We start from the raw sequence: 26,232 nt of genomic DNA, 5'->3' as shown, positions 1-26,232 counted from the left end.
CCAAAAATCTATGAAATGTGTTTGCATGCTCGTCTCCGTGAGCGGGGATGTAGAGGTGGGATTGCGAGAGCGGAGAGGCTCGGGAGCCCACGCGTTCAGGCGTCCAGAAAAAGTGCGTTTGGACGTGATTCGCCGCCCGGTTCGGCGCGCTCTCGCCTTGCTCAGGGGCTCCGCGCTTTCCGGGAGCGCACCGTGAGCTTTTGCTGCTTTCGTTTTGACGTGGATCGGCGCGGCAAGGGATCGGAGACGGACCGCTCGGACGGACACTCGGAGCCCTCCCCTCAGCTCGAAGCCGCCTTGGTAGGTGCGAATTTAAAAAAAAAAAAAAAAAAAAAAAGAGGAAAGAGGAGGGGGACGCGTTTGCGAATATGCAGATGTATAGAAGGGGCGGGTGGATTTGGAGTAGAGGGGATCATAGTTTGTTGAAGTCTCAAAAGTTGGCGTGTCATCTTTGCTGATGATCAACTGGTCTGGGTGAAAGAGAGAATGGTTCCGCCGTACGCTCGCGGTCGCGCCGCTGTACACCGACCGCCGGCACTGCGCTTTCACACCGCCGAGCCCAGACAAAAGGTATTTTTGTGCCGCTTTTAATGTCACTCGGGTTCGCTGCCTGGCTATCTATACCTGATGCATTTCTCTTTCCTGGCTTCCTGTGCGTGAAAGTAATTTCCTACACGGTTCTTGGCGGCTATTCAAAGTACGGAATCATTACAAAAAATAAATCCCGTGTTTGATATGAAATGATTTTTAAAATTATATACATATATATGTGTGTGTATATATATATATATATATATATATATATATATATATATATATATATATATATATATATATAATCGCGAGGTTTTAATCTCACCGTGGATTATCTTCCGGAGAACACGGTGCGTTATTTCTTTATTGTATATCACCGTTGTGATTAAATATTTGGCAGCGGAACCGCGTGGATGAACCCTGCGTTTATGGACAGGTGGGCTCGGGTGTGTGCGGTGGTGTGAGGCTTTATGGTAGCGGAACTTTATGGCAGCGCACCTGTGCAGTATAAAAGCTAGGCTATATAACGCAGGAAGCTGTGCAACTGAGCCTTTCCGACTAATTACGCAGTCTACTTAAGCGCAGAGGAAACGTGTTGCTTGAGCGTGTGTGTCGGAGAAGGAGTTGAGGATGTGTGGTCTGTCTGTATTGTTCGCCGCTCATCTCGCGCATCACTCATCACTCGTTCAACTTTGGTCATTACTGCACAAGTTTGCAATTCATTTCAACTCGAGGGCGCACAGGATTTACACTGGATGGTGAAAGTGCAGATGTTGATGACGCGTGAAAGCGCGTCAATTTCTCCTTAACATCAGCGGGGGGGGGCAACGTGCGTGTGTGTGAGAAATTGAGAGTGTGAGGGAGTGAGGGGGGTGGCTGGAGAGGTGTGTGTGTGTGTGTGTGTGTGCGTGTGTGAAATTGAGAGCGTGAGGGAGTGAGAGAAGGGGGGGGTGAGTGTGTGTGCGTGTGAGTGTGTGTCTGCGTGACCGCCCGTCTTTAGGGGAGTGATGCGTTAGATTCCGCATTACCTGGACTAATAAGCATCTGCCTGCGTGACGTCTCGAGGCAACCTCAAGTAGATTTTTCCTCCTGCTTGTGCTGTCAGCCTCCTAGGCGAGAGGGCGTCTCAACACTCTTTTCCCATTTTTGTTTTGGTCATTTTATTCTGCAAGTGTGCTGATTTTTAAAATCTCACTTACATTATGGGAAACACATAAATATAGGCTTGAAATCGAGAAATTGATAAAACAGCACAAAACAAGAACACACCCTTAAATCATCCTGCTATTGATTTCTGGCTCAAGCTGGAGATGTTGGGATTAATGTGGCGCGTGGACGTGGATGGCATGGGGTGTGCAGAGGAGCTGGTTCGGATGGGATGGCTCTCCTGCAGAGGAAGACCAATTACCGACACATACACACCTCTAGGGAGGAAGCGCGAGCTGTGGTTACGAGCAGCTTCTTCTGACGGGATCAGTGTAGTGCTGAAAAACGGCTACTGTAAACAAGGGAATTGTTCCTGCAGAAGTGTGCTGGCTGCTTTTTATAGGCATATACACATGTTGTAAGCATGTAATAACTCAGTTTATCGCTTTACAAGGCTATTACCTGAGTTATTACATGCTTACAACATGTGTACAACATCTATCGATCTATCTATGAAGGAACTGTCATGTTTGATAAGAAATGAATACAGCAGCTATTACATTTACATATGTTTTCTTTGTAGTTTATTGTTTAAAGGAAAAATAAGATAAAGACAAAATTATTCAATTTTCTAATAACTGAATGACTGCATAGCCGGTTACCAAAGCTTCCTTATAACTTTTAAAGCATAACTTACACTGGGGACGCTGGTGACATTTCACCACCACTTTTTGATATGCTCAGTCTGGGCTTCACCACTTTTTGATTTAAAAAAAAAAATCTTCTAAAAATCAGCTTAACCCTATTCATTTTGTGAGCTTCATACATCTCCTATGATAAAAATCTCAGTGAGATTTGGTTATTTGCACCACACACATTGATTGTCATATCATGGTTTACTTATTGTTTTTTTCTTCTAACAGGCTTCCAGTGAAGACATGATATAGGTGATGTAAACAATAGCAAGTCAATTTTAAAAGACTTCCAAAACAACATAATTCCATGGAAGTATTTAAAATGTTGGATTTATTGTGGATTCAGATAGAATGGAAGCCTTTTTCACTGAAAGGTATTTAATACTGACATAACTAAGATTGATTCCTAATCTTGATCATGATGGGGTTTTTTTGTTGGGTTTTTTTTTTGCCTCATCATCAATCTTGTCCCAGTCACTTTTAGAGAGTTACTCATATGACAGCTATCCAGAGTATTAGTCTGTTTCAGTTTATACTTGAAGGTTTTGTTGGACACAGCTTAATTGGGTTTGGCCTGAAGGGGTTGTGACATAATGAATGACCTGTTACCTGAGTACCTTAGCCCGCTTCACCTGGCTTGCCAAACTCTTACACAGCCAAGTGATAATGGTAAATATGTGCACAGCCTGCTTAGGTTAATGCTTACACTTATTATATGACAATAAATATAAAATAAGAATATAACAGCATATCCTTCTGATTTTATTTAACCCCTTCACACCCAAGACATTTATTTCACCCTCAAATATGATCATTTTGGCAATCATGCTTCTTTCAAAACTTTGTATGGCAAAACTGGATTCCCAATGACTATCCAATGGCCTTTAATAAGAAATCAATGAATTTTCTTTTCATTTCTTCATTTAAATGAATAGTTTTATGGCCATTACAATGGATGCTGAGTCTGAATGCTTCACTATGAATGACTCTATTTTTTGTTCAGTCACTTAATAAAAATGTACAATGCTGTTTAGGTGCTATTATAATAGTCCGAGTTGCTAAATGTACACCCTTTATGGCTGTAACCCCTCTCATTTAACTACATTTCTCATTTTTCTCAGTTAAATTCAAGGTTTATTTATATTAATTAATGTAAGTTATGGAAGCTATATGTCCTTGAACTAACCAACAAGATCAGTCCTAAAAGTATTATAAAAGTGTTGGCCATTGTTGTTGGAAGATAACTTAGTAATCTAGTGAACATTCAAGTAAACATACGTCATTACAATTATGAATTACTTTGTGAATGGTAATAATGCCATATTAACCATGTAATCTTTCCTGGTAGCTTCAATGTAGTTACTGAATCGCTCAAAACAGTTACTGAGGATGACATTTGAACTAATGTCATAAATAATGCTAGTTAACAATTCCTGTACTTGTTCTCTCTTGAGGTTACGTGTAATATTCTGTTAGATTTTTTAAAACAGAATTTTTCCGGGACAGTAAAACAAACAAAAAGAGCCATTTGAAAATTCAATTCACCCTGTACTATATTGAAAATACATTATTATCACATTATTTGATGTTTTACTTTGTAGATTTAATTTATTTTCGAAAATATACACTCATTTCATACCTGATGACTGAAAATAATCAAAATGCTTACGCAACCATGCGCTTATAATCCGGGCAGAATGTGGTTTGGCGTTGTCCTGCTCTGCACGGCAGCATATGTTGCTCCAAAATGTGTATATATCTTTCAGCATTAATGGTGCCCTCACAGATGTGCAAGTTACCCATGCCATGGGCACTGACACACCCCCATACCATGACAGACGCTGGCTTTTGGACCTGACACTGATAACAGCTTGGATGGTCCATTTTCTCTTTGGCCCGGAGAACACAACGGCTGTTTTGTCCAAAAACTATTTGAAATGTTGTATCGTCGGACCACAAAACACGATTCCACTGTGCTACTGTCCATCTCAGATGAGACCGAGCCCAGAGAAGTTGGCCTGGACAGTCTGGATGCATGACTTCTGCTTTGCTTAGTAAAGCCTTAACTTGCATCTGTGGATGCAGCGGCAAATGGTGTTGACTAACAAATGTTTACCAAAGTATTCCCGAGCCCATGTCAGGATATCCATTACAGACTCATGACATTTTTAAGACAGTGACGTCTGAGGGACCAGAAGTATTCAGAAGTAGTTTTTGCCCTAGCCTTTTACTTACCGAGATTTGACTGGAATACTTGAATCAGTTAATTATATTGTGCACTGTGGAAGGTGAAATGCCCAAAATCCTACCAATTTGTCTTCGGGGAATGTTGTACTCAAAGTGTTGGATTATTCGCTGACGCATCTGTTGGCAGATTGGCGAGCCTCGACCCATCCTTGCACTTGAAGGACTAGGCCTTTTTTGGAGGCTCCTTATATACTATGATTAGATGATTGCCTCACCTGCTTATTTCAACTTGTCACATCGCTATTAGTCCTAAATTTCCCTTTTCCCAACTTTTTTGGAAATATATTGCATGCATCAGTTTTAAAATAAACATTTATCTTCAAATAACTATGCAGTAAATTAAGTTATTAGGTAAAACATCAAATACCTTGTCTTTATACATTTTTTGTTTAAATACAAGTCAAAGTACATTTACAAATCAGTCCTCTTTGTTTTTATTAGCATTTTCCCTACTGTCCCAACTTTTTCGGAATTGGGGTTGTATAAGTACTGCTTATAATTGTGTTTGTGGTCTAGAACTGGCTTATCTTTTCTCTGTAAAAGATAAACAAAATGTAAAACACCAATATGTAGCCATCTAAAACATAAAAAGTTTTACACAGGAATAAGATGTAAAGGCTGTAAAAACAAACAAACAAACAAACAAAAACTCCAAAGAGCTTTGTCATCTGTCATAATTTCAGCTTTACTAGTGCTGCGGTGAATCATAATGTTGTCACAATGCTGTTATTCATTGTAGAATTACAGCTGTCTGAAGATGAAAAAATACCCAGTATGTTTACTCAGCAACTGAATCCTCAGTATATCCTCTCAAGATTTCATTTAGACTGTAAACAGGAAGCTAGTCTAAGACAGTTCCCCAAACTCACCGCTGGAGGTAACACGACACTGAATCAGACCTTATTTTATTATGTTTGTCCTCATCATATGATGATAAAACTGAAGTGAAGTTGGCTTGTTATATGGCTTCTGATAACAAGATATGTTTATCCATTGTCATTCAACTCACCCTCAAATATTTTCGACATGCTTATTCTTCTGTCCTTTTGCTAATTATGCCTCTCTTCAAACCATTTCTATGTGAATCTCAACGTCTGTCTGAAGCTCAAACTGGATTCTCACTTGCAGCCTAATGACCTCTAAGAAACAATCCGTGAATTTTCTCTTACTTTTTGCATTTAAATGAATCATGTCAGAGTCCGAGTGCTCCAATACTAATGATTCTATTAGTTTCTGACAGCACCATATGCAGAACTATTGCTTTAATGAACTCACCTAACATGAAACTGTCGCTGTACCCGCATTCAATTTGAAAAAATATTTTTATTCCCAACTTTGGCAATTTTATTTCTTTAATTCAGTAACACATTTATTTTCAAATTATCATTAATTAATTTGTGAAATCCCTATACAGGTCCAGTTATGTAAGACTAAATGGTCTCCTTGATCACAAGCACACACTGATATTTTTACTTTTCTGTGCAAAAGTCTTGTCTTTGTCTTTGACCTTTTGCAACCTCTTGCTATGAGTCACATGGTTGTTCACATGACTGCACAGTTAATAACTGCTAAAAGGCATTTATTCAGCTCATGTTGGATTTCTGCACACAGGTGGGCTGAGGAACTAGAGGCCCTGAAAGGCACTGACACTATCATGCATACCATACTCTTACTCTGATATTGTGTAGGATGTTGCCTGGTTTGGCACAAAATAATATTAGCTGTGATAGGGGATTGTGTATGAGATGGCAATATTTTCAAACTGGACATTGCCTAATTCAATCATTAACCGTCCAGTTTGGGTGAGCCTGGGGGAACATGATGTGATCGTCTGCTGTTGTAGCCCGTCCTCCTCAAGATTGAGTCTGTTGTGCATTCTGAGATACTTTTTTGTTCACCACAGTGGTTAACAGTGGTTATTTGAGTTACCATTGCATTGCTACCAGCTCAAAACAGTCTGGCCATTCTCCTCTCATCACCTCTCTTGTCATCAAAGTGATGAGAACCACAGAACTGATGCTCACTGTATGGTTTTGGGTTTTTTTCAGCAGGTTCTAAAATACTTAGACTAGCCTATCTGGAACCAACAACGATGCCACAGTCAAAGTGTCCGAGATCACATTTGTTTCCCATTCTCAGGTTTGATGTGAACATTGACTGAAGCTCTTGCTTCAAGTATCTGCATCATTTTATGTTTTTCTCTGCTGCCACATAATCGCATAAATGAGCAGGTGTATGGGTGTTCCTAATAAACTGGCTGGTGAGTCTAGTTCAAAAAGTCATTGAGGACATAAAGACCAACATCCTTTGAGCAGAACTTATTGCAGAAAAGAAGATAAAGAGACAATATGATTGACAAACACAGCATTTTCCTTTTGGAGGCGTTGGAGAAGCCGTTTTGAGAGACACACTTTCTCTCTCTCTGTGAGAATCGGATCTAAAAGAAGCGTTAATAGACAGAGCGAAATCAAAATTGCTCACTGCTGAGTGTGGCGTTTAATAACTGACGGATGACAGACAATGTCAGAACTCTCTAGGCTGCATATTTACAGATCTTTGCAAGATCTTACTGTATGACCGCACTCCAGATATGGAGTTTAGCAATGTAATAAACTACTTTAAACTGCTCGTGTTGGATTCTCTTCACTATGTGGAACCAAACTCAGGAAATAATCAGAAAAATATAGTACAGTGGTTCAGTGAACAGTTAGTGATACCTTTATAGCTAATCTGTTTCTTTTTTTTTGAGCAACAAGCTCAATTAAGAAAAAAAATAATGGCTGGCGATTGCTATTTAATAATGATCAGTTCTACCGTTTCTTTAGTTACTAAATATATCTTAGTAGTTATTTATATATATTCTTTAAGGTGAATAACTGATGGCTAAACTGAATTCCTGAAAGGAATCATATCAGAGAAGGGATTAATGAATGAATACATTTTTATAACCAGGCACTTTATACACTAATGCCTATACATTTTAATAATTAAAACTAATGCTATATTTGAATTGATCTGATCTTCCTGTTTCCTTTTCATGAGCCTGTTTGTCTTGTCATCTCGTTTAATGAAGTGTGGTGGGGATGACAGCATTGCACCCTCATGTTGGGTCCTTAGCTTTGCATTACACCTATGATGATTAAGTATTGCACCATGAGTACAGCTGATGGCCCAAAATCTAATCACATCCCACCCTTCAAGGGAAGGGTGTATGTTTGTCCTGCAGAAGTGAAAGCTAGCCTATTAACAACACACTTTAATATGATTCCTAATGAAGTTACTAACAAACCAAGATTTGTAACAAGACTGACCCAGATAACAGCCATATTCTTGAAGATGGTGAGAGTGTTGCATGGTTTGGGGGGATGGTTGGTCACTGATGGTGTGTAGCCAATCGTTGGCTCCATGCAACACCCATGCGAGTGGAAGGGATTTTAAATGTGCCATGTTGTCGTTCTCAGCCAGAATGAAACAGAACCCAAAGGCTGCCAGTGATGAGCTAGCAAGGTCTGGGTAAGACGTGATTTTTCTGAAGTTTCGAGCATCCAAATGAAAGTGTTGGCGCACAGAGCGAGTTGAATGGATAAGAAATGTGCTGGTGGGGTTGTGCCATGGACCCATGAGATCTGTGTGTGATGGGGTTGGCTTGGCAGGCGGGAGGCGAAGCTGCCTGGCTCAGCATGGCCACTGGTCAGGAACAGAACGAGAGAGAGAGCGAGAGATGGACTGGCTGTGGTCCACTGGCGCCACAGACCCCTGAGCTGGGGAGAATGCGGGGGCTGCACTCCTGCCTTTGAAGCTTTACCTCCCACTAATTCTGGCCTTCCAACTTCCACACACTGCGTAGACACCCCCCACCCGCCTAGCCCTCCCTCCCCCTCCCTTTGTTTCCCTTATAAGGCCAGGCCTGGCCATTTCCTCAGCAGGGTTGTACATGTATGCGTGTCTGTGGTCACTGTGTAAACTGATGAAGAACAATAACAAGTCTTTTTTATTGAATATGTTTGGGATCAAACGATGTGCAGTATCACCATGCAAGATCTCTCCAGTTTCATCCATGTCACAGATGTTATGAACGTCTGCAAATACCTTGTTCCTTGGTTAAATTATTAGCATCAGATTTGTGTAAGTATCTATGACAACTCTTAGATCAGCTGGTAAGTAGTTCAGTCAAAAATGTGACTGACTGATCCACAGTGGACCAATTGCACCAACTGGAATATGGGTAGACAACATATATGACCTCATTAGAGATGCAGATTCTAACAAGATGAAGGAATGCAACAAGCGAGATGTGACGGTACACTCTGGAGAAGTCATGAAAAAGAGTCCTAGTACGTGACTTCAGTGGTTAAATTCATGGCATATTATCAGGAAAGTGTGCATTGACATTGTGTTGTAATGTGTAATTTATTTTTCTCTAAACTTTGTGGCCTGCTTTCCCAAAAGCACTGAAAAAATGCAACAAATAATATTTGCACTACATTGCATTGATGTACACTGCTTTTAAAACCCAGGTCCTGAGTCATGTCTTTTAAAGCCTGACTTTACCAGTTGTACTCAATACCTTTATTTAGCTTAACTCAGAATGATGAAGGGATAGCTCATCTCAGAGACAGAGAGATAGATCTGAAGAGCTGTAGTTCTATAAACCTTCCTATTCAATACTGTCTAACAAATTGATTCCATCCATTAGGCTTAACTAAGCTAAATGCTTAGAAATGATTCTAAAGAATAGCATTTTAGTAAACAGTCTTAAACAGTTTAACATCTTTGTAAAACTGTAAAATACTTCATATGAGGACTTGGGTTTTTTGATGGTTCCTCATGGTTGGGTATGTTTCTATAATGCTGTTGAATGATAGATGAACAAACATTTGTTTTCTTTTTCTTTCTCTTTCACTCTATCCTTCTTTATGGTAGTTTACCGGTTGCCAGTGGGAAGATGACGGCTGAGGTCTAAAGCTGGTTCTGCGGCGCCAGGGCCTGCCTGCCATTGGCTGGCCAGTTTGTCAAAGAGGAGGCTCCTCCCTCATCTGGGTATCCAGTGGACTGAGAGTACTGCCTGGCTCCTCCTTTGCCAATCCCCTGTCCCCTCCCCAACCCCACCCCCTACCCACCCACGAACACACATACACACACTCACACCCTGGGGCTGGACCATGTCTGGCGGACGGCCGGAGGGCAGCCGGACACCCGAGGCCCAGGACAAGGACAAAGATAAGGACAAGGAACGGGAGCAGCACAGCTGCAGGGAAGACAGCCCCGTCGTTGAGCGCCGCAATCGCAGCGGCATTATTAGCGAGCCCCTCAGCAAAAGTCTGAAAAGGTCTCGCACTCTTTCCCAGTACACAGCTGCCTGCCCACAAAACACCAACGGACTGAGCCATAACGGCCAGGCCAAGGGGAAGGTCCAGCCTGGCCAACGCAATCAGCAACAGCAGCAGCATTCGTCATCCACGGCTTCGGCCCTGGTGCCTGCCAAAGCGGACCGGAGCCTGGAACAGGCACTTGAAGGACACAATGGCCTACTACACTTTGCCCAGGCAGCAGCGCTGCTCAAGCGAGCAGGCATGGAGCACATGCTGCTGCCTGGGGGCATGGGTGCAGGGGTGGGAGTGGGTGGAGTGGGCACTGAAGCAGGGTCAGGTGACCTGGAGGGTGCATCAGCAGGTGATAGTGTGGGAGGCCACACGGACTTCCCGTATGGCATAGGTGGTGGCTTTCCCTTCAACCCGGCTGGGCTTTTCATCATGACGCCAGCCGGTGTGTTCCTTGCCGACAGTGCCCTGCACATGGCCGGCCTGGCTGAGTATCCAGCACACAGTGAGCTGGCCTCCGCCATCAATGCCGGCAAAAAGAAGCGTAAACGCTGCGGTATGTGTGCGCCTTGCCGGCGCAGGATCAACTGTGAGCAATGCAGCAGCTGCCGCAACCGCAAGACGGGTCACCAGATCTGCAAGTTCCGCAAGTGTGAGGAGCTAAAGAAGAAACCATCTGCTGCACTGGAGGTAAGACCAAAAAACACTACTTACTCCTGAGGGCTGTAGGGTAAATTTTTTCTCAGAAGAATTTTCTCAGAAGAAATTTATGGTATTTCTGTGGTATAACACAGATGAAGACTGACCATTCTTTGAAATCCTCAAACAATTTGCTTTATGACAAGGTAATCCTGGTAGTGTATCCTTACTGTGAATACTTATATCTGGTGTATGTTACTGATATCTCATGGTGCAATGGGTTCTAATAGACAGCACGTTCACCTTTTTTGGAGGCAGGGCTGCACATGGTAGAGGTAGCTGATATGTCCAGAGAGCCCATTCCCCTCATGGAGGTCCAGATTGGTGGGGTTAAAAAGGTGGGTGATGAGGCTTTGGGGTGGCAGGTGGCAGTGGCAGTATTGGGGGAGTGGGTGGAAGGACAGACATGCACCATGGGGATTGCTCTAATCTGTCCACCCACTGTGCTTCACGTCTCTCTCCACACAGCTTGCCTTACTGACACTGCATGCTGGAGAGCTTTTGGTAGACTTCTTCGATTTACAAATAGGCCCATAGTCATTCCAAAACTATGGGAATGATAAGTGTGAAAGGTGTGTCTGAAAAGTAATAAAAGGGTTGGTGCATGTGACAGGAGTTGGACTCCTGGAAAGCATGTGCCTTATAAATGAGTATAATGATATGTAGTAGGGAGAATGTAAGTTTATAGTAGAAAAAGTGGGATGCACATTTGTAAGTTTTGTTTGACATGGTCCATCTGGCCAAAGGACTGTCATCTGGAGCACCAGGTGCCACAGTTGCCCTCTGTTTCTATCTCTCTCTCTCTTGCACATGGCCCTCCAAACTTTATGCTGAGGTCATCTGAAGTTGGTTTGACTGTTTTTCACATACTATGAAATGTGCCATTCAGTTATTAATTTAATTAAACTTATCTTGCTTTAATCATAATCAGTATTTTCTTGTAAATTGGATCAGTTAAATCAAGTTTTATTTTCTGCTAACAATGCAAATACACCACAGCAGCATCTCCCTGTGTTAAGGCACAGCCAATCATAAAGCACACAGGACTATTAGACATTTGGTGTCAGAATCTCAAAACAGGCATGACCAGGCTGGGTGCAATCAGAAATTTAGCTGTAACTTAGCATATTAGCAATTGGCTATAAATATTGTCGAAAGATTGAAAAGAAGAGTACTGTTGAATACACTTTCATTCAAACACTCTTCTTAATGCGCATAAAAGTGCCAAAAAAACCCAAAAAACCACACAGCATCGATATTTGCAAGCAGTGCATGAAGTGGTAAAAACATGTACTCCGCTTTTTGGTATGTTATATATTGTTTTAACAGCTTTAGCAAACCATTAATTGACTAATTCTGAAGCAGTGAACAGGACACTAAACTGGAAATGTTTAAAACAAGCATGACAATTCAAATATTAAGAAAATATTCAAATATTCATAATATTTTGCTTAAAGTACCATCAATGGAGCTGACTGCTAATTGCTTTTCTTTGGTTTGTCAGTGTATGTTTGAGAATTTGACTCACTCTCATTGAGGTGGTGTTATGTTGTCCTCTGGTTCCTTTCAGGTCAATTCACACCAGACATGTTTATGAAACTTTTTTTTTAGTGACAGTTGGCTTCATTTTACAAGTTTCACTCCATGCCAGCTGTGTTAAGGCTGTAAGACGTTGCTACATGTGCTTCTTGCCGTCACTATTTGTTCATGCTGGCACATAAAAGTGAAGTGTAAATGCCATAGAAATCGATTGAAATCACACACTGACATATTCTACAGGCTGGGAACTTAAAAATATCGTTCTTATTAGCTAGATAGTCCATTTGGTTCTGTGGCTAGTCATGGGTAAAGTGGAACACTAGGAGCTTTTATGAAGTGCTTGTACACAAAAAAGAGCAAAATGTAGCAGTTTAAACATCAACTAACTGCTAATAGTCTGTATGCTATAGCTCACTAGTAAACTAAGCCACTAAGAAAATCATAGACATTTAAACATTAGCTTACTTAGCTTACTGCTAATAGTATGTGTGCTATAGCTCAGTTAGGTTATTAAGTCACTGTAATTTAGCGAAATGATTAGAAACTGCAAAGCTAGCATGGTTTGTCATCCTTTTAGTAATGTTACAAACTTGACATCACTTGAGTATTCTGAATTATTTTAAAAGTGATTTGTCTGTCTTTTTTTGTTTTTGTTTAGTAGTACATCATGATTTGTAATCACTACGCATAACATCTAAAGTAGCAAACAGAGGTACATTTCAGTAAATGTACTGAATATACTAAGTAGAATGGCTTCCATCGTTTTTTGTGTGTATATATATATATATATATATATATATATATATATATATATATATATACACACACACACACACATGCAACCATCATCCACAAGCTCATCAAATATAACCAGGACCAATGTCAGACTGATCAGGGATTCATTTGCCAGTTTGCCATGCTTTATAGCTTATGTTTGCTTAAAAATTAATGTGTCTGGCCTCCAAGGCTGGTTATAAGGCTAATAACATTTTAAAGAGACCCTAATAGGCAGGTAAGATTAATGTCACTAATGCTTGTAAGGATGATAGAAAATACTACAAGTATGTCAAGCTGATTGGGTAGCCAGATGTTTTCCATAAAGGATGCTTCTAATGAGTAATGTTTGCCTTACAGATTGTTTATTTGAGTATCTGTTTCAAATTCTGAATAGGATGCACCTGGTCTCTAAGATGGGTCACACATCACACAAGTAACATAAGGCCAACTAAAAGTCAAATAACACTGTGTTCATGTTAATGTTGCTTATGATGATACATTCAGTATGAATTAAGAAAATAGCACCATCCTAGCTAGTGTCTCTATAGTATATGGTAACCATTTCCTTTCTCATTTCTGCTAGCAGTTAGCTGTTACTTAATGTAGCTGAATTGTTCAATGAGTGCAGCAAGAAGCGTGCAGCTTGGCATAATTATTTGATTTCTACTGATTTAGAATTGTAGTGTCAGAGTGGTCAAGTGATAAATTTATTAGCTAGGCCACAGCACAAGTAAAAGTTCCAATGTGCTGCTAGGTCCCATGTTTAGGGACTAGGCTAAAAAGTGGTAGCTAACGTAATGTAATAACATCGAGAGCTAATTAGCTATGGGAAAGCAAAGCGTATGTGAGCATGTGCACGTAGTGTTTGCATCATCAACAAAAAGTCTGCAAGTCATTGGCAAACATTTCTGCTACGAGCTTTGTTATTCTGTTCTCGCATGCACATAAAAGACCATTAGAGTCTGACTGGCTTCTTTTTGTGTTCTTGATATATTTAACTGAGAGGTGACTGAGTGTAGTAAGCAGGTGAGTTAAATGACTGCTTTGTGCTGCTCAATTTCAGCAGTGTTTCCATACCTGTGGCACATACCTAATGTACCTAGTAAAATGTGTGGTACAGTTGGTACAGTTAACATGGAATTCAATTTGTGCCAAAAGTATTGAATGTAACTTTTCAAGAAATGAACAAAAATATACCATGAGAAAGAAGAAAAACACTGAAACTGAAAACAGTGAGCTCAGTAGCAACAACGTGGTCTTCAAATAAACAGCATTCTTTGTTAACGGTTTTCTAAGTTTCCTTTTCGCTAATCACGGTTTATGAATGCGCTGCCAGAGTTTTCATTTACGCTTTCAAAGTTGTACGTTTTCTCCATTCTGGTACAAACCTCTCGTGTGGGCGGGGCTTAACAGCGATTTACTCTCATTGGCTAGTGAGATTTGAATTGACAGCTCTCCGACCTGGAAGTAGAGACTTCGGTGGAGCGAATGTTGGAGAACGTTCTGGATGCGGTTCTCTGTATAGTTATAGTGTTTGTACTTTGTAGTGGAAATGACTTACTTACTTAATCAGCATATTAGTTCGTAAATAATATTTGAGGTTTGGGTTGTTTCATCCAACAATTGTTTCAAGATGAGCACTCAGGAGGAGAGGCACGGAGTGGCAGCGTCATCATCATCCTCCTCCTCCTCCTCCTCCTCAGCTGGACACTCGAACTGTCGATCCAAATCTCACTAGCCAATGAGAGTAAAGCACTGTTTAGCCCGCCCACATGGGAGGTTTGTGCCAGATTGGTGAATGTAAACATGAGTGTAAATTAAACCTTTGAAAACATAAACGAAAACTCTGGCAGTGCATTGATAAACCATGATTAGCGAAAATTAAGCTTAAAAAACGGTTATCAAGGAATGCTGTTTATTTGAAGAAATGTTACATTTTTGCCACTGAGTTCAGTTTTCAATTTTAGAGTGCTTTTCTTCTTTCTCGTTATATATTTTTGTTCGTTTCTTGAAAACTTATGTTCAATAATTTTGTCACAAATTTAATTCCATATAGACACAGTATTGAGGTGAAGTGTGTGAAGTTTAAACCTACCAAATACAAACTTGTTTTTGTGGATGTTAGAAAGGGGGGTCATTTTTCTGGTTGTTGTAAATACTTGTCTATTGGGCAACTATGAATAAAAAAATGTTTGTGGCATGTCCTGGGGTACTGATTTGTCCAATCCAAATCCAATCAAAGTACTTTAGAGACATTTACTGGAGAATAAGTAACCATTTGGGTTTAAAAGTAGAATTAAATTAAAGAACCAACAAATCAGTTATATTGGAGAATAGAAAAATGGGAGAAATAAGAATACACGTCTTATTTCATGCTTATATAGTATTACTTGTGTTGTTGCATAATTCTTCTGTTATTGTTGGAATCCAATCAATTCAGATTTTTGTAATCTCATGTAAATGGATAACAATGTATTGAATACTTAAACAAATTATATTCAAATGAAACAGATTCAACAGTTTTGATATGCAGATTATGCATTAACTCCTCTCTGTGAATTAACTCAAGTTGATTTAGTATTAATTAAGGTACTGAATACACTAAGGCAAGTGTACCTTTTCATGCAGAACATGAGCTATGTAATGCATCATCATTTTGGCACTAATTAATGGTTTTCAACAATTACGTGCTGATACAGCTGGGATGCCGGTATATTAACATGCCTCCTGGGATTATCCTCCTTTCAAAATGTATTAAAAGGCCTTGTGTCATTCAAATTCAAATTAATATAATTGTAAAAATGACATTATTGCAAGTGCATTATAAAGTTGATCTGTATAATCTACATTGTAATAATAGAGTATAATTTGTACTGTATTTTGTAGAATTTTGTTTTATGGTGCATAAATTCTCACTGATTTTGCAGCCATATTCTAATAGATTTAAATTAACTAATAGGTTGTCTACAAGTAGGAAAGGTTGTATGTTCAGTGCCACTTGCGTTTTTGGTTGAAAACTAATAATACCGTTTTTGGAGTTAGCTCAATTCAATAACGGTGGAAGGTCTCGAGTGTCTTCTTTATTGTTTTGCAAAGGAAAATCTTTAGTATGTCTGTTTTGTGATTCATGTGTTTACATATTGCCTGTTTCTGATTTTGAAGTACTTCAGTCTCATTGTTTTAAGATTTTTAATCTCTCTCTCTCTCTCTCTCTCTCTCTCTCTCTCTCTCTCTCAGCTTCTAGTTCTTTGGTATAGTCTGGGGGATAGTCTGGGGGATTCCACAATAGTTTTGCCATTTGGCCCTTGTAAAATGTAAACATTATTGTTTAATCATTTTCCAACACTGAATATAATAAAACATGCATTCAGCCATTCAATCATTAATGCACTACCCCATCCCAGACAACAGTATCCCCCCCTTTAAATGAGTAACAGGGTTAAGGTTTTAGCATAGAATTTGCAAATAAAGAAAATGTGGTTAATAGGGCATTAAGGATATTCAAATTATTAACTTAAAAGTTTTTTTTAAATGAGTAACTTATATTCAGTCTATAATTTGTGTAACAGGGTTGTACATTCAAAGAGCAACATGCAATCAATATCACAATATCACAGAAAATAATGGGGGAAAAAAGACTGTTAAAACTTACTTTTTTCTCTCCCTATGATCAGGATATTTGAATGATGCAACTGTTGAAAATGTGACATGTGGAATATTCAGAATATTTCTTTGGGGTAAATGTGTACCCAAACTCTTTATTGAATATTTTTGATATTTTTCATAACCTATAATGGATGACTCATGGAAAATGATGTTTCAAGCATGTGCTTTACACATTAATGTGAAAATAATATGATTTTTGAAGCATTTTAATTATATTTCGAGGTAAACTGTAGTTATGGTGAGCTGTACAGGCAAAAATGCTGTTTTTTAAGCACAGTAGACTTGTTAGGTAGGTGTTATTAATGTTGTAACTTATTTATCTGAAGCACGCACACAGGTTGTTGTGAAGGACACTTTATCTATGTTTAAAATATCTTCTACCTTTACGTTCAATACTTATTTGTAAATGTAATATCATTGGTACACAAATGGCTCTCCAGTAGTGGGGTGATAAGCATGTCTCAGCACTTTACATTGTAATTCTGCCTGCCACAAAACTTCTAAATATGCATCACTTTCGTGATCTTGTGTCAAGAGAGGGTTGCTCTGCAGGATCCTGATAAAATAATGTGTCCCTTGAGATGTTCTGCTACACTGATACTAAGCCATGTAAATAACAAAAGGTTTGGAATAGAAAATGCCTTGTGCGTATACAGGCTTTTTAATCACACACTTTCAATTTTTTTACTTTTTAGTTTTTGTCCTAAATGCTGGACCTTCATTAACTTTGATTAATTTGTTATTGATGACAACCATTTAGCAAACAACTTTAGATGTATTCAGTCTTCAGTCTTCAGACATCACAGAGAATAGGATGGTGCATCGATGTACCACAGACAGACTTACTGCTGTAATATCGCTTTCATTTCCTAAGCTGCTCTAATAACTGGAAAATTGGGTACAGCGTGAAGCTGTAGCACTGCTTAAGGGGCCACTTTGAATGTGTATGGAGTCAAACAAGGTCATGGTGTGCAATGGGATCAGAGTGCCATCTTACATTACAGTAATTAAACTCGCGCAACAAGCCTTTTGTAAAACAGGTGACAGAACCATTTCAGTCGCCTTACTCAACATCTCTATGAAGTGCACAACAGGTGTAGAAGGTTTCTGCAGATCTCCTCGCTGTAATTTTAGGTTTTCCCCACAGCTCATCAGAAGTGTTACCTGTTAAAGTAATTCCATTATTAAACTGTACAGACTGAGCATGTGTTTTGACAAGATGCATAATTGTTTGGCTCGCAAACGGCAGTTTTGCTAAACAAATACTAATTCCAGCACAAACTCAGAGTGATACAGGTGGCATGCACAAAGACTCTAATTAAGATCATTTGAAGCTGAAATTTCAAAGTACATAAACATAACGCATATTGATTGATGTGGATGTGGAAATATTTTTTGCTAAGTGAATATGTGACAGAAGAACTGTTTACATTTTGAGTGTAAGGGTGGATCAGAGCTAAATTGACTTTTGTAGACTGTTTAGTTTGGTTGGAGCACGGTGGCTTAGCACATTCGCCTCACACCTCCAGGGTTTGGGGGTTCGATTTCTGCCTCTGTTCTGTGTGTGCGGAGTTTGCATGCTCTCCCTGTGCTTCGGAGATTTCCTCCGGGTACTCCAGTTTCCTCCCCCAGTCCAAAGACACGCATTGTAGGCTCATTGGCATCTCTAAAATGTCCGTAGTGCGTGAATGTGTGTGATTGTGCCTTGTGGTGGGTTGGCACTGCGTCCAGGGTGTCTCCCTGGGCATCGCTGTGTAGGATAAGCGGATGGATGGATGGGTGTTTGGTTTGGTATAGTTTCACTGCAGATTTATGTGATGCAGTACCAAAAAAAAAAAAAAGAGGAATGTGTAGTGTTGAGAATGAATAGCATTCATTGGTCAGAAATAAAGTGATGTTAATAGTAAACAAAAGCCAAAAATCCCACAGGCACTCAACACAGAGTCAGTGCTATATAAATGATTAGATAATTATATAGATAAATAGTTTAAAACATTTTGTGTATCACATCCAGCATTTACTTTCTCTTTTGTTTTAAAACCTAAATATCCAGAACACATAGCATTTCTCCAGTTTTACATATCTGTCCCTTTGCACTGTTTGTGGTTCATGTCTTATTTTAGCAGCTCAAAACTAAAAAAAAAACACTCTGTCCTACAACCCACAATACACAACATGTTTGCTTGCTTCCTGCAGTTGGGTCAATTCAGGGTCAAATCACTTACTCATTGCAATCAAACCGTACTAGAGTTTGCCTGAAACTACCTTGCTCAGATGGTCTCGGACCGGTTGTTTTAGTCTCCACCTGAATGTGAATTCTTTGTTGTCTCCTGTCCGAACGAACCATGCAGAGGGAGGAAACGCACTAGAGTTTGATTCAAACTGACTAAATGCTGCATATGTGAAAGCACCCTAGATGGACCAAGGAGCCTGTTCGCTCCTCACCTGCATGGGTCCATATGGATTCTTGTGTTTGTGAAACCATGCAAGAGCGTGGGCTAGTGACATTTGTGGCCTGTGTACCATGTGTAGGTGTGTGTGTCAGGTAGGGGCGAGGAGAGGAACAGACGGAGAGAGAGGGAGTATGTGGGTGTCGCTGCAATGTTTGTGGGGTTGGTGGATCTGCAGGTTTCATCATGTGTTACTGTTGCCTAAGTGAGGGCCATATAAAAACACTGAGAGAGAGAGAGAGAGATACAAACAGAGAAAGCATGTGAGAGAGAGATAGTAATAGAGACAGGAGGGGGTGGTGTGCAGTGCGCCACCTCACACCTCTCTGATGTGTCTGAATTTATTTTGGGATCACTCAGTTTAAACAGCAATAGGAGAAGCACAGGAGAATAAGAAATGGCCAGAACTGCTTGACACACACTTAGTCCAACACTTATCCCAATACTTATTATCCTTACTTGCATACTTACCTCAACATGTTTTCTGTGACCTACCTTAAAACTCACCCCAAAATGTATTCTGATGCTTAACCCATTGCTTATACCAACACTATCCCACAACGTATCACATTGATTATATCAAAACTTATTCCAGCATTTGCCATGCTTTTACCATTACTCATTATTGTAACATTATTTGCATTCATCATTATTACACCAATACTTATCCCAATTCTTTTTTATCCCAATGCTTATCCCAACACTTATACTAATGTTTATCCCAATATTATGCCAACAATTATCTCAATGCTTACTCCAATAGGTATTACAATGTTTATCCCAATGTTTACCACAAACCTTAATCTGGCACCTACCCTGTTACTTGTACACTTAGGCCAACACATTCCCCATCCTTTACACCAAAATTTATCCCAACACGTATACCAGTGCTCAACCATACACTTGCACAACACTTAACTTGACATTTAGTACAACACCTACCTGCAACATAATGCTTTTCCTACTCATTCTAACACTAACCCAAGGTCACAACATTTATTCCAATAATTGACCCAATGCTTGACCTATGTCGTATCCTAGCATGTAACCCAAGGCTTATCCAAAACACTTATTACAAATCATAAACTAATAGTTAACCCACTATTTATCCTAAGGCTTAATTCAGTTCTTATTCCAATAATAGGTCCAGAATTTACCCAAATGCTTGACCTAATATTTCCACGTACATTTATTCCGATGCTTAGATCAGAGACTTATCCCAAAACTTATCCTATTCCTCAGCAATACTTTGACACAACTCGTTTTCCTCTGACACTATGGCACTGTTCTTCATGAGTATAAGTGTGTATAAGGGTATTGTGTTCCTAATGGGGTGTTTGCTTACTTTTACTGTACATTAATTTCAGGCTGGTTGCTTACTTTCTTGAGTATGTTCAAGTGTAGATATTCAGGATCTGGTGCTCTGTTTATGTGTCTGGTTTTGTGTCTTGACACCTGCATTAGAAAGGGTGATTGATGTAAGATTAGACTGTATTAAGACCACAGGGAAAAGGCAGCGGGCAGTCTCTTAAGCATGTGTATAAAGCAATCAAAAGTATGTTTAGACCTTCTGACATGCTCTTGTCTGTGTATGAATGAAGATGCTTCATAATTTATTTTCTACTCTGTAGAGTCTCTACAAAGGTGCGAGTGGGATGAAGGGTAGGAGACCACTTTCAGCAGGTGGAGCGCTACTAGGTTCATTGTAAAATCAATGAAGGGAGAATGAAATGGGGCGATTAAACTGGTGGAAAGAATGGGCAAACTCTGAGTGTCAGTGGGCTAGGAAACCAACTGCTGCTACTCCAAGACCACGTGACAGGCTCTGCTATTTTTACAGAGCATGGGTCAAAGATCATGGGTCATGGGGCGTCACTAGTGAGCGAGTCTTTGAGAGGGTAAGGCATTTTTATGCTGACTTCTTAAGCATTTGCTGGTTGATAGGTTGCTATTGACATAGAGACAGTGGTTGATGTGTAACACAGTGATGCCTGATGCTGTGATTTCACACAACGTTTTGTGATGTCTTAGAAATAGGTTTGGCAACATGCTATGAGATGGGCATACATTTTTCTATAAAATAATTCAGCCTAATTTAAACCAAATAAATTACAAGAAGAAGACACTGCTTTTACATCTATAGCTGACAAAATGACAATGTCCTTCATTCCTTTTCTCAGTTATGTCATGCATGTCAAGGCTTATTTGTGTCATGTGCAGTATGAAATTAGTTAGTAGGTCATTCTAGTAATGATCCTTTACGACACCTTGCTTGTTTTTTTCACTCATCATCTCAGAAAATGGGTCCTACTAAATTGTTTTGAGATTGTTTTGAGGAATTGGTTTTTGGATTTCTTGCTGAGATACGATAATGTAGTTGTTGAAAAGGTGCAGGGAGAAAATGAATTAGCCATCGATTAAAACGGAAGGATAAAGTCTTTTTTTAATGACACAAATTTCGACATAAAACTCATAATCCACAACGTAACCATAATCAAACACATGCTTGACAAAGTAAGCTAATGATAAAAATGGAGTGTTTCCCGATTCCCTGTTGTTCTGTGATCTTTTCCAGGGAAAGCACAGACATTTTGCTTTGTTCTTGTTTTGTTTTGATCATTATATTTTTTTATTCTTAAAGTGTCAAATCAGAACAGTAAAAAACTTACTGTGGCCTGTTAATTATTCTGGTCTGTGTAGTCAAATTTAACATGAGTAAAGTTTATAGTGCCTGGGTCTGTTTGTGTATTTATTTGTGAATGTGGGTTACTCTCACTGAGAGTGAGATTGTGTGGGCTAGAGTGTGTTTGACACTGTTTGCATGTGTGTGTGTGTGTGTGTGTGTGTGTGTGTGTGTGTGTGTGTGTGTGTGTGTGTGTGTGCGCGCGTACGCACAAGAGGAGACATGTGAGCTCCTCCTGGCTCGGGGCAGTGTTGGTGAATGTGTGAGATTCTCTGCCGCAGTAGTGTTGCCTTTGGGAGGGAGGCGACAGCTCATCTCCACAGCCATGCCTCAGTACACACAAGCCCTGCCCTAGTCTCAATATTAACTACTGCACCTACATACAGCCTCAGTACAGCCTACTACATCCAGACACAGCCACAGTATGATCTAGTACACCTATACACAGCCTCAATACTTCCTACTACACCTATAACCAGCATCAGTGTTTCCTACCACATCTATACATAGCCTCAATACTCAATACACCTACGCACAACCTCACTACACCTTACTGTACCTTCACACAGCTTCAATACTCAGTACAACACGTGCATACAGCCTCAGAACTCAATACCGCACCTACACACAACCTCTATACAACCTCCTATTACTAGACACATCCTCAATACATCCTACTACACCTACACACAGCCTAAATGCATCCTTCTGCAACTGCGTACAGCCTCAATACTCAATACTACACCTACACTAGGCCACATTACAAGCTACTACAGCGACACACACTATCAGTACACCCTACTGCATTTACATACAGCCTCAATACACCATATTGCACCTTCACACAGTCTCAATATTCAATACTTCACCTACACACAGCATCAATACTCAATACTAAACTTACCGACAGCTTCAATACTCAATACTGCATTACTACATCTGCAATACTACAACTGCAATACTACAACTACGCACAGCCTCAATACATCCTACTGCACCTTCACACAGCTTTAATACACCACGTCACCTTCGCACAGCCTCAATTCTCAATACTACATCTAAATAAAGCCTCAATACATCCTACTTCAACTACACACAGACTCATAACAGCCTACTTCACTGACAAACAGCTTCAAAACAACATACTGCACCTTCGCAAAGCCTTAATACTCATTACCGCACCTACACACAGCATAAATACTTAATACCACACTTATAGATAGCCTGAATACTCAATACTTCATGTATACACAACCTCAGTACTCCCTTCTACATCTATACACAACCTGAATGCACCTGGCTACACCTAAAAACAAGCCACAATACTTACACCCACACACATTACACCTCATTACAGCCTACTACTCCTTCAAATACCCTCACTATAGCATATAGCACCTTCGCACAGCCACAATACTCAGTACAGACAACCTCAGTACACCGTACTACACCTATAAACAGGCATAATGCTCAAAATTACACCTATATACAACCTTAGAATTCAATACCTCACCTACACACAGCCTCAATAATCAGTACTACACCTACACACACTCTTAGTACACCCTACTGCATTTACACACAGTGTCAATACACCATTCTGCACCTTCACACAGCCGCAATACTCAATATTTCACCTACACACAGCAACAGTACTCAATACAAGACTTGCATACAGACTCAATACTGCATGTATACACAGCCTCAGTTCTCTCTACCGCATCTATACACAGCCTCAGTGCACCTGGCCACACATACAACCAGTCTCAATACATCTTAATACACCTACACACAGCCTCAATACTCAATACTACACTCACACATAGCCTCACTACAGTCTACTACACCTTCACATACTGTAACCTCACTACACCATACTGCACCATCGTGATGCCACAATACTCAATACTTCACTCACACACAGCCTCACTACACCTTCACATACTGTAGCCTCACTACACCATACTGCACTTTCGCGCCACCACAGTACTCAATACTGCACCTATGTACAGCCTCAGTACACCATACTACACCTACAGACAGGCTCAATGCTCAATACTACACCTGCATACAACCTCAGTACTCAATACTACACCTACACACAGTCTCAATAATCAACACTACACCTACACACACGCTTTCTGTTCGGCTAAAGAGTATGAGTCATGGTAATGGGGGGTTTTTTGTCCCCGTTGCATACATTTAGAAACTGTGAGAGTAAAAATTTTCCTTACTCACACCTGTGTCATTTGGGAACTTTATATGTTTCCAAACTCATCACAGAAGTGACCTGAAAGACAGTTCTCTGAAAAGTACCTGAGGCCTGAAAGTGCAGTGTGTTTCTGATTTGTTTAAAATAATTAATAAGAACATGTCTTGGCAAAGGATATGTTTGCCAAATGTTTTTATCGATAATTGAACATTAATGTAGCTTTAAAAGCACAGTATCTTTTTTGCCATTATTGTATATATTATTGCATATTATTATATATTGTATATATTGTAAATATTTGCAGAAGAGCTGAAAAGATAGTTAATAATATCAGGTCTATATTTTTTACTTTGAGAAGGAAACTTCCATAAGCCCCTTGCCAAAGCCCCTTATGTTTGATTAGTCACAACTGATGCAATACATTTTTAATGGCAAAATGCACAAACAGATATTCTCCATAGAGTCCATGGGGATTCAAGTACTTGTGCACTTCCTTATTTTACATGTTAAATACTCGGGCTATCAGAATGACCAAATTGCACAGTGCTAGTCTTGATGCATACCTAAAACTCAATACTGCACCTACACCCAGAACCTAACTCAATACACACCTACACACAGTACTGCTGCACTCATCTAGCTGACCATGGCCTTGTCCCAGACTGTCTGGGCTTCAGAAGCAAACTCTAGTAAACAAGGTGGGAAATGGAGGGTAAGACAGAGAGACAAAGAGACACAGATAACGTGAGGGAGTGTCATGCGTGTGAGTAGTGGGGTGAGAGCGCGACGTGACTGCGTGGTGACTAAATAATAAATGTGCCATATCAGGTTTCACGTGGAGCCAAGGCCATGGCCTGTAGCTGGGGGAAGGGAAAAAGGACAGGAGGGACAGCACATATGAGATGCAGAGGTTTTCAGTGGAAAAGAACTTTAAAGTGGAGCACAGACGGTAGATAAAACCAACTTACAGCTTGTGTGTCAGTGTGCATGACTAAATGATAAAACACCTTCTTAAAGAATTATGTCTTAGTTGTAATTCCTTTTCTCTTTCTTCCCTTCTGTCTCTTCTTTCTCTAAGAAGGTGATGCTGCCAACGGGCGCGGCATTCCGGTGGTTCCAGTAGGGCTGTGATCGCCGACCTCCACCCAAAGCTCTGCCATCAAGTGCAATGCTAACTCTCGCTTGGACCGACTCCAGCACCGACACTGGCTAGCAAGCATTCAATCCACGAAAAAAAAAAGAGGAAACAACCACCAGAAACTTCATAGAAACACACACACGCACACACACTCACACACACACACACACACACACACACATACACAGACACAACAAAGCAGAAACGCAACAAAAACGTAATCAATCGAATAATGGATGCACCTACTTATTCCTTGAACCAAAAATTAAACATAATAAAAAAAAAAAATTATGGCAACTTTCATTCCCTTTTATATGTTTCCATTTTGGTACCTTTTTGTCCTTTTTCCAGCAGGTTTTTTCTCTCGCTTAAACATTGGAACAGTTCATTGCCAAACAGAAATGACGGACTGAGTGTGGACAATCAACAAAATTTCTGTGTTTGGTGTTAATGTCGTTCACGTGTGGAAAGATACAGTACTTGTGTAGAGAATGTAAATTTTACAGCTATATTTTAAAACTAGTGGCTCATGGCAAGCACTATTGTAATTTAGCACCGTTGTTCTTACTTAAAACTCTGTATTTTATTGATTGTTTTCTTTTTTTTTAGTTTGATTTTAAATTTATAGATTGGAAAAACTGATCAATGTTTGTCATTTAAGAAAAAGAAACTATTTCAAGATGTAAAAATCCCGTTTTTCTGAATGGAATGAAAGAACAAATATATGTCGAGACCCCATGGTAGTGTATGGTCAGAATAGATGATGACTGTTGTACATGTGGGGTTGCTACTACTGGAAGCTCCTTGACCGCCAAACCATCCATCTGTCCTAACATTTAAGTCTGCACTGTTTTGTTGTAAGACTGCGGCCATACTTTTCGTTACGACGTCGCCATTGTGCAGGTGTGGATACATCCTCCTAAGCACTTGGAGACAGCACTTGCCCAATTAAACGCACTGAAAAATTATTCTTTTTTTTAAAAAAAAATTGTTTGTTGGTTACTTTTTTTTTCATGACATTGCCAGTAGCTACATCTTTTAAAATGAACAGCGATGTTTGTATTGGAATTAGAAGTATGGGCTGGTTTTGTGAATAAAAACAAATGCATGTATTTGTGTCAAGAA

At 39.8% G+C, this 26,232-nt stretch overlaps 1 protein-coding gene across 4 annotated transcripts; it reads left to right on the top strand.

Moving 5' to 3' along the window:
• Positions 1–26,232, top strand: cxxc5a (CXXC finger protein 5a). 4 transcript variants are annotated; one of them, XM_017493506.3, is made up of 3 exons: positions 1–300; positions 9,546–10,633; positions 25,051–26,232. In XM_017493506.3, exons 2-3 carry the CDS (start codon positions 9,785–9,787, stop codon positions 25,090–25,092), a joined length of 891 nt encoding a protein of 296 aa, XP_017348995.1. In that variant the 5' UTR covers positions 1–300; positions 9,546–9,784; the 3' UTR covers positions 25,093–26,232. The 4 variants fall into 4 exon arrangements, with proteins under 4 accessions (XP_017348995.1, XP_017348991.1, XP_017348994.1 ...); XM_017493502.3 differs by having other exon boundaries at positions 3–300; positions 25,048–26,232; XM_017493505.3 differs by having other exon boundaries at positions 3–304; positions 25,048–26,232.

Source organism: Ictalurus punctatus, chromosome 18 (genome assembly GCF_001660625.3).
Source record: "Ictalurus punctatus breed USDA103 chromosome 18, Coco_2.0, whole genome shotgun sequence".
Taxonomy (NCBI): domain Eukaryota; kingdom Metazoa; phylum Chordata; class Actinopteri; order Siluriformes; family Ictaluridae; genus Ictalurus; species Ictalurus punctatus.
Note: the sequence above shows the minus strand (reverse complement) of the source record. Positions and strands in the feature narration are given on the sequence as shown.